The 9,461-nt window shown below is 60.7% G+C and overlaps 1 protein-coding gene across 1 annotated transcript; it reads left to right on the top strand.

Moving 5' to 3' along the window:
- Window positions 1-255: 255 nt before the first annotated feature.
- On the top strand, window positions 256-4,031 carry Znf503 (zinc finger protein 503). The gene is made up of 2 exons (XM_021637511.2): window positions 256-1,588; window positions 2,285-4,031. Exons 1-2 carry the CDS (start codon window positions 1,283-1,285, stop codon window positions 3,881-3,883), a joined length of 1,905 nt encoding a protein of 634 aa, XP_021493186.1. The 5' UTR covers window positions 256-1,282; the 3' UTR covers window positions 3,884-4,031.
- Window positions 4,032-9,461: the final 5,430 nt, after the last annotated feature.

Here is a 9,461-nt window from a genome sequence, read left to right as displayed (position 1 = left end):
CTCCTCTGGCCCCCTCCTCCAGCTTCTTCCCGGTCTCTTCTTTCCTCTGTCTCACTCTCCTTTTCCCTTCAAGTCTCACCCGCCTTGTAATCAGCAACAAAAGCTGACATAAATCACGGGCAGATTGACAAGAGCTGACAAATAACTGATTGATTGCGGTCGAGGCACATTGACAATTGATGGAGGGGTGGAGATGCCCAGAGAAACGGGGCTGGGGGAGAGGGTAGCAGGAGGAAAGCAAGAATGGGGTGGGGGGGACCGAGTGTGAACCAGGAGAAACATGTGACCCCCGCTCATGCCCCAATCTGAGCTTCTTCGGATGTCACGTGACCGGGAAGGGCGGAGAGCCCAGCGCACGTCGCCGGGACGAGCCGCCACCGCCTCCGTTGTCCTTCGAGCTTCTGGTTTCTCCGCCGCTGAAGCTCCGGAAATCCAAGCGGGCGGGCGGGCTTCCTTCAACGTCGGCTCTCCGCCTCTCCCTACGCGGGCGGCCACGCCGCGGGAGCCGCCAACTGCCGAAAACAGTCCTGTGCCGACCCTCAGGCTTCCCGGAGCGGACTGCTCAGCAGGCACCCACAGCACGGCCCGCGTCTCTTCTCCCTCCCGAAGTCTGTTGACTCGTTCGCACTCCCTCCCTCCAAAGGTTTCCGTTCTCCAGCTGGGAAAAAGGAACGACGAGGAGGAAAAAGAAGGAAGGCGGGAGATGGCAAACGCAGAATAAATTGTCCATCTCGTCCGGGTAGCGAAACCGAGGGAGGGGACAGGCCGAGGGGCGGCGAAGAGGGAGCTGCCCATTAAAGCCAGCTCTGAGAGCTTCGGCGGCGGCGGCGGCGGCGCGGGACGCGTCACATCCCCTTGACCCTCCAATCACCTCGGGCTCCCATTTGATTGGAAGGCGGCAAAGGCTTTAATCTCCCCCTCGGTGCAGCTGCTTTTGAAGTGAGTTTCCTCCCAGAGCCCGGGCTGGCCAGGCAGCGGCTCGCACCGCAGAGCGCAGCGCCGGCTGGGGCCGGGAGAGCGCGGCGCCGGGCGCAGCCCCCGCGGAGCGCGCAGCGCGGGACCCCCGCGGCCACCAGCGCCTCCGGCCCGCCGCGGCTCCGCCGAGGGCCGCCCAGGATTACCGGCTTCTGGCTCCCGGCGCCGAGCAGGCGCGGGGCTCCCGCGGCCGCCGCGCCAGCTCCTCCTCCAGCTGCTCCCGCTCCCCGGGCGAGCGCGCAGCCCCGAGCCCGCCCCGCGCGCCCCGGAGCCCTCCCCCCGCTGCTCCCATGCGCGCGGGTGGGTCATGAGCACAGCGCCCTCGCTTTCTGCCCTAAGAAGCAGTAAGCACAGCGGCGGCGGCGGCGGCGGCGGCGGCGCGGACCCTGCCTGGACCAGCGCGCTCTCTGGAAACTGCTCCGGCCCCGGCCCAGGCTCGTCCCCGGCCGGCAGCACCAAGCCTTTCGTGCACGCCGTGCCCCCGTCCGACCCTCTGCGCCAGGCGAACCGCCTGCCCATCAAGGTGCTGAAGATGCTGACGGCACGGACTGGCCACATTTTGCACCCAGAGTATCTGCAGCCTCTGCCTTCCACGCCCGTCAGCCCCATCGAGGTAAGGGCTCTCTCGGGGTCACGCTGGGCCCCTACCAGGCTGCCTTCCGTGGGCTCTCTCCCCCTGGGATCTGGGCGAGGGGCTGGGACGGGGGGGGGGGAGCAGTAGGAGTGATTCAGCTCCAGGATGGGAGGAAAGGACAGCGCTTCCGCACCATTAGTCGGAAAAGGACAACGGAATGGAATCGGGTGACATTTCTAAGGGGCAAAGCCACCCAAACTTGTCCTTTTCCTATTAAAGCGCCTGTGTGCCTCGCTGTCCCTGTCGGGCCCCGGGCGGACAGGGGCCTGTCGGCTGGCCCTAAGTCGTCTCCCTGCGGCTCTCCAGAAGCTGGTGTATTTACTCAGCCTCGGCGGCGCCGGCCGCTCGAGCCCGTACTCTCTAGAATCCAGGAATGTGTGGGGAGAGGAGGGTAGAGTTCTGGGTCTGTGGAGACGAAAACCGACACATCTGTGAGGGGTTGTTTCCGAATCTAAGTAGAGCCTCAGAGCCGTGGGGAAGGTCCCAGAGCCGGCGGGGGTTGTGGCGTCGTCTCCCAGAGGAGAGTTTGCGAGGGTAGCTGTGGAGCGGTGCCGCTTAGGACGGCGCCTCCAAGTTAGGCTGCGGCTGGCGGGCTGCTGCGGAGGCCGGGAGCCCCGGCGCCGGGACACTAAGGGCTGTTCCTTCTCTCACCGGTAACCCCGTCTCACCCCGCAGCTGGACGCCAAGAAGAGCCCCCTGGCCCTGCTGGCTCAGACGTGCTCGCAGATCGGCAAGCCCGACCCTTCGCCCTCGTCCAAACTCTCCTCGGTCGCCTCCGCCGGGGGCGGCGCGGGGGGCGCCAGTGGCGGCGCCGGGGGCGACAAGGACGCCAAGTCGGGCCCCCTGAAGCTGAGCGACATCGGCGTGGAGGACAAGTCGAGCTTCAAGCCTTACTCCAAGCCCGGCTCGGATAAGAAGGAGCCGGGGGGCGGCGGCGGCGGCGGCAGCGGTGGCGGGGGCGTTTCCGCCGAGAAGTCGGGATTCCGGGTGCCGAGCGCCACCTGCCAGCCGTTCACGCCCAGGACAGGCAGCCCCAGCTCCAGCGCCTCGGCCTGCTCGCCCGGGGGCGCGCTGCCCCCCGCCGGCGGCGGCGGCCCGGAGCCCAAGGACGACAAGAAGGAGCCCGAGGGCGGCGGCGGCAAGGGCGCGGGGCCCGGCTCAGCGGACGGCGCGCCCGCGGGGCTGGCGCACGGCCGGCTGGGCTGCGGCGGAGGCATGGGCGCGGACGCCGCCCCGCACGCGGACGGCGGCCCGGCCGCCAAGGCGCTGGGCGCGGACTGCGGCGGCGCGCCCGGCTCGGGCCCCGGCCCCGGCGCGCCCGGCTCGTCGTCGGTGCTGGGCTCGGGGCTGGTGGCGCCGGTGTCGCCCTACAAGCCGGGCCAGACGGTGTTCCCGCTGCCCCCCGCGGGTATGAGCTACCCGGGCAGCCTGGCGGGCGCCTACGCCGGCTACCCGCCGCAGTTCCTGCCGCACGGCGTGGCGCTCGACCCCACCAAGCCTGGGAGCCTGGTGGGCGCGCAGCTGGCGGCGGCCGCGGCCGGCTCACTGGGCTGCAGCAAGCCAGCGGGGTCCAGCCCGCTGGCCGGCGCGTCGCCGCCGTCCGTGGTGACGGCCAGCCTGTGCCGGGACCCCTACTGCCTCAGCTACCACTGCGCCAGCCACCTGGCGGGGGCCGCGGCCGCCGGCGCCTCGTGTGCGCACGACCCGGCCGCCGCACTCAAGTCGGGGTACCCGCTGGTATACCCCGCGCACCCGCTGCACGGCGTGCACTCGTCGCTGACGGCCGCGGCGGCCGCGGGCGCCACGCCGCCCTCGCTGGCCGGCCACCCCCTCTACCCCTACGGCTTCATGCTCCCCAACGACCCTCTCCCGCACATCTGCAACTGGGTGTCGGCCAACGGGCCGTGCGACAAGCGCTTCGCCACGTCCGAGGAGCTGCTGAGCCACTTGCGGACCCACACGGCCTTCCCCGGGACGGACAAACTGCTGTCGGGCTACCCCAGCTCCTCGTCCCTCGCCAGCGCCGCCGCGGCGGCCATGGCGTGCCACATGCACATCCCTACGTCGGGGGCGCCCGGCAGCCCGGGCACCCTGGCGCTGCGCAGCCCCCACCACGCGCTGGGACTCAGCAGCCGCTACCACCCCTACTCCAAGAGCCCGCTCCCCACGCCCGGCGCCCCGGTGCCCGTGCCCGCCGCCACCGGACCCTACTACTCCCCCTACGCCCTGTACGGACAGAGACTGACCACGGCCTCGGCGCTCGGGTATCAGTGAGGGCGGCCCGAGGCGTCCGGAGGGCCAGAGAGGAGCCGCCGGGGGAGGGCAGGAGCCGGGCAGGGCAGGAGCCCGGCTGGGTTCCCGGACGCCCGCTGGAGCGGAAGATCCGGGCTGCCGAAGAGAAGAGAAAGCCCACACCTTACCCATCCACCCAGCAACCTGGAGCGAGTGAGCCTGGGGAGGAAGCCCTTCTCCACCCTGCTACCCCGCCCAAACTTTATAAAAGTTGAAAAAAAAATCATTGACTTTTTATAGAAAAAGAAGGAAAAATAATTGAGAAAGTGTTCATCAGAAGACTTCGCCGGTGAACGTTGGTATTTATTTATGTTAGCTCCAAGCGGACCCGTGGTTCAGAAGTGCATTATTTAGTGTGAGCTCCGTAGCTTAAATGGAGGAGGGGAAATTAAAACTCGAGGGTGAAGATGTGGAAGACAGCCCCTCCAATCCCTTGTAGAGTATAAATAAAAAACAAAACCGCTACAGAACTAGGGGTCTTCTCTTTAATGTTACTTTAAAATTGCTATGATTGTATTGTGCGTTCTTATTTAATGTCTGATTGAAACTCAAATTTACATGCATGTTTGTTACAAAAAAATGAAAAAGGCGAAACAAAATAAGTCACAATTTGTCAACTCTGATTTCAAATTGCAATTATTTTTAAGGTGTACACCATCGAAAGAGAATGGGTATTTTTTTGTATGTATTCTGGAAGAAAAAAAAAAAGGAAAAACGATTCTATTCCAAAACCTCATTTGCCTTATTTTGTTCTTTAAAGGAACACTTAACTATTTTTAATTTTTAAGTTCACCCGCTGAGAAGGGGACAAGGTTTACGTCATGTGCTAAAATAATAGACAATGTAACGCTTTAAAGATTAAAATTCCGTATATTTGATGTATTAAAAGGATTTACTTCTTATATCTTTTTATTTTTCACTTTTATTAAAGCGGTTTCAGCTGCGGCTGGTTCCCGGACGTCCCGCCACCTTCTGCCTAGGATCGTAGCTGAATTTCCTGCTGCTTTGTTGTGATTTTCCTGAATAGTCAAAGCTTCAGAGGGGCTGGCCAGCTGAATGGCTGGCCTTGAGGAAAAATGTTTTTCCAGAGAGGATTCCACGATGTGGAAAGAAAATGTCCTGGGCTAATTGCTCATTTCGTTTTTATGTAAATCTCTCGGAAGCTGGTTTGTGAAAAGTGAAAGCGGGGGAAATACCGGCTTCGGTTTTTGCTAAGGTTTTCTTTTAAGGTGGGGGTGGGGGCTGCGTTTAAGTTTCGTTTTGTGCAGAGAGCGGCGCAGGCTGGGACTCGCCCGGCAGGGCCAGAGGCCCCGCGGGACGCACCGCTCTGTGGCGGCTCCGCTCTTCACGTTGCAAGCACCCCAGGCCTGGGGCTGGCCGAGCAGACAGACTAGCAGGGCTGGGGGAACCTTTGCTGGCCTGGAGAGAGCGCGCAGGACCTTCTTGTCCCTCGGGAACGATGTGAGTTCTGCTTTTTTTATTTTTTTTCCAAGACCTAGAGAGAGTCAACCCCAAACTCAACCCACCCCACCCCAACCCCCACCTGGCCCCTTCCTCCTGCGGGAGTCCAGGAGGGTGGCAGGCCTGTGCCAAGGCTGCTTTTCCCGGTCCCGATCGTGGGTGCAGTTGCAAGAATGCGCTCCTGGGGCCAGGAACCCTGAATCCCCCTTTAAATTCAACAAGGCGAGGGTCCTAGCGGTCCTGCTGTTGGGGAGCGTCGGCACGGCAGGGTCTGGGTGTGGATCCCACGGGCGCGCTCCTTTCTCCCCAACTTGAGCCTCACCACCCAGCAGCTAGAAGCCCAGGCGGAATAGCCTAAGGAAGTGCCCGGGTCGCAGCGGAACGCGGGCCCAGGCTGGAACTGGAGTGCTTCAGCTGTTTGGGCGCCCTCGGTGGGGATCCTGGGACTAGAGAGCGGCGCGCGGCTCGCAGAGTCTCCAGGAGCCAGGCCTTCCTGGGCTCCCTGAGCCTCTGGCTTCCCTGGGCACCAGCTCTCTCTGTCGCCCCCGAGGCACCCAGAGTCTGCCCTCCGCAGTGGACCTTGGGGAAAAGGGCCACTCGGGCCCTGGTGCCATTTGCGCAGGACTTGGTGGCTCTTGAGATTTTCCGCCCTCCTGAATAGCCTAGCCCTGAGGGACCGTCCCGGTGGCGCGCACGGCGGACTCGGCCTCCGGAAGGCCGCCGGGGCAGGCGGTGCAGGCTCTGCCCGGCTGCTGCTTCCGGAGGGTGCAGCGCAGGCCCGCGGCCGCAGCTCGGGGCCAGCGCTGGAGAAGGGACACGTTAGGCTGGCCTGGGCTTCTAGCCGTCCCCAGGGGCCTGAACGAACTCCACCACCACCAGGTTGGGAAGTAGATGATGGCACCGGAGCCCCCAGACCCCCAGGCCCCGTGGCTTGGCACCTGAAAACCAGGCCGCTCTCTAACCTACCACGGGCATCAGCCACAGGCCGCTGGCTGAAGGACACAAGAGCCTCGCCAACCACGACCTTGCATCTTTGGGCAGGAGTCCTCGAAGCCTCGCCCCCCAGTACACACTCTGCCAGGGAAGGCCTAAACATTCCTCATCCCTGGAATTCAAGCCTGGGACCTGGGGAAGGCTGGCACTGTTCGGGCCTTCTGGTCTCTTCTTGGCGTTTTATTAGGCCAAACAAAACCTCTTAAAAACAAAACTTTAATGCGACCCTCTTCCAGGAAAAGTTGGGCATAGGCAGCACGATTTCAGAGCTCGGAGCTGAGGGTTAAGGCAGGGAGGACTCCCCTACGCGCGGGATGGAGCCAAGTCACTCAGGTGCAGTTATAGGATGAAGGGTGCCAGGATGTGTTGCGGGTCCTGGCCTAGTGGTCGTGCGCCCCGGGAGGGACGCACAGCCCTCCCCGGGCCATCCTGGAGCGGCCTCCCTCCTCGCCTCCTCGCCTCTCCGCGGCTCATTCCGCTGGTGGAGGGGGCGGGGACCCTCGGCCCTCAGCGCGGCTCTCCGGAGCCTGCAGCTTGAGCCCGTCCACCAGGCGGCGCTGCGGATGCCAACAGAGCCGGAAAGTACCAGGAACCAAGGACAGCCCAAAGGCCTCAGGCTGGGTGGCCAGCCCAGGACCCCAAGCCGCTTCCACCTCTCCTGTTTTCAGGGCTTCCGCTCCCTGTCACTCCTCAGCCATTTCCTGCTGCAGACCATCTTGCTTTTCTTCCATCCGTTGTAGCTTCCTGTTAGGTGCGTTGTGTGGCCACTCAAACACACACACTTCCCTGTCTCTGAAGGGTTAGTACAGGCCCCCAGGTCCCTCCTAACTTCGAGAAGTTCCCATTGCCGCTCTCCAGGTTCCAGCAGGCCCCCCTTTTCTGGCCAGCTCTTCAATTTGCGAGCATCTCCTGCCTGAAACAGGTGGCCTAGATACAGTGAGAGAGCCAGGGTCCTTGGGAAAGCCTGTTTCGTAGGCCAGAGACAGCACACAGGAGCCCATTATGGGCCTTCTGCTGGTCTTTGACCTTCACAGAGAAACTGAGGCAAAGTCCAGGAAGCTGATGGTAAGGTCAGAGGGCAAAGCCGAGGATGCTGGACTTGGTGCCCCTACAAGAGGGGATTTTGAGTTGTTCTTAATTTTTAATTTATCATGGAGTTGTTTTTTTTCCAACACAGAGGTAGGAGGAACCCTGTAATGGACTCCCACAAACCCTCATCCAGCCTCCGTAACTGTCAACTCCTGGGCAATCTTATTTCCCCTCTGCCCTCTCTGAAAACCCACCCCACACACTGGCATGGCTGCAGACGTCATGCAACTTCACCTCCTCAGCGGTCAGTCGCTTCCAAGCAGGGATCCAACCTGCGCCTGGGCTGGCATCTGTAAGCTGGCATATGCGAATTCATTTTTCCCAGACCGCGGGCCTGGCACTCAGCCTCCCCTCAAACGGGACATCCAAGAGTCCCAGATCCCAGAGCGCGCCTCGGATGGGAGTGGGATTGGGGAGCGAGTGGGGGGCTGGTTCTGTACAGTGACTTTGAGTCCTGGCCTGGTGGAGAATTAGAAGACATTCTCTTAAATGTGCTACAGTAGAAAAGACAGATCCGGGGCTAAATGAGCCAGGCTCTTAGCTCCATGTTGGCCTACTCTGTGGTTCGCTTCCTCTTATCCTCCATGTTCTCATCAGTAAAACGGGGACACTGATACCATCCTGCCAGGGGTTATTAGCCTCAAATAAAATAATAATTTTAGCTGCTGGGAACAGCTCAGTGATAGAGCAGTGAGGACTGGGTCTGATTCTCAACACGGGGCGGGGGAGGGGAGAGTAACAATAATAAAAATTTGAAGTGTCCATGTCCCTACCTGTCCTGCTGTGGCTCTTACTGAAGAGCTAGCTGTTAGTCCCTTGACCCAGTGGCCTCTCCAGGGTGCCCATAATCGTGGTTCATCTTTGGAGAGGTCCAGTTTTGTGTCAGTTCCTCACAGTTCAAGCCCTCTGCTTGCTAGCTAGACCCCAATCTCTCACCCAGCTGTGCCAACCATTCAGCCCATTCCTGGAATGCCTTCCTCCCCCTCTCTGCCCCTGTTAGAGTGTAAGTGTGGAGGGCCTTCACAGACTCGTGTGTCTGAACGCACTGCCCAGCAGCTGGTGCTGGAACCTTCTCAGGAGGTGGGGCCTGGCTGCAAGGGGTACTTACGTTACTGCAGACGTCTTGTGGTTTGTAGATTGCCCCATTCTCTCCTCAGTTGTGATCAGACTCCTCTGCCACCACAGAGAACGCTCCAGCCACCATGTCTTCCTGCCCTGATGAACTGTGTCCCCTCAAAATCGGAGCCAAATGAATCCTCCCTCAAGTTGCTTTGCCCAGTACTTTACCTAGCAACAAGAACAGTGACCAATATACCACCCCTAAAATTCTCTCAGTACTAGGCTGGGCCCAGCAGCCATATCTATAGACTCTGTGCTTGGGAGGCAGGAGCAGGCACATCTCTGTGAGTTCAAGGCCAGTCTGGTTTACACAGTGAGTTCCTAGGCCATCAGGGCTACACAGTGAGACCCTGTCTCAAAGAAAGAAAGAAAGAAAGAAAAGGGAAGGGAAGGGAAGGGAAGGGAAGGGAAGGGAAGGGAAGGGAAGGGAAGGGAAGGGAAGGGAAGGGAAGGGAAGGGAAGGGAAGGGAAGGGAAGGGAAGGGAAGGGAAGGGAAAAGAGAAAGGAATTCTCTCAATACTCACATCCGCTGGGCCAGGGGTAAAGATCCCGACTTTGACTAGGATTTCTCCACAGTTGTGTGACCTGAAACAAGATATTTATAATAGTGAAGTTTATCTCCAAAAGTGACCCAGGCCTGTGTGTACACAAGTGAATGGCACAGTGCCCCAAACTCTAATGCTCCTGGAAATATGTCATTCAGTGTTCCATATGCTCAGTCATCCATCTCTGTTCCCTTTTCCATTGCACAGGTGAGGAGCAGAGGGCAGAGGTGTGTCTGCACACCACAGCACTGGGCCTGGAGCCTTTCCCACACCCTCTTTTCACATTACTAATCCAAATCTCCACCTTCTGACCTCAGGCCGATTGTTACCACCCTGCCTTCTGAAAGCCCCCC

The sequence above is a fragment of the Meriones unguiculatus genome, chromosome 4 (assembly GCF_030254825.1).
Source record: "Meriones unguiculatus strain TT.TT164.6M chromosome 4, Bangor_MerUng_6.1, whole genome shotgun sequence".
In the NCBI taxonomy this organism is placed as follows: Eukaryota; Metazoa; Chordata; class Mammalia; order Rodentia; family Muridae; genus Meriones; species Meriones unguiculatus.
The sequence above is the reverse complement of the archived record's forward strand: the minus strand, read 5'-3'. Positions and strand labels throughout refer to the sequence as shown.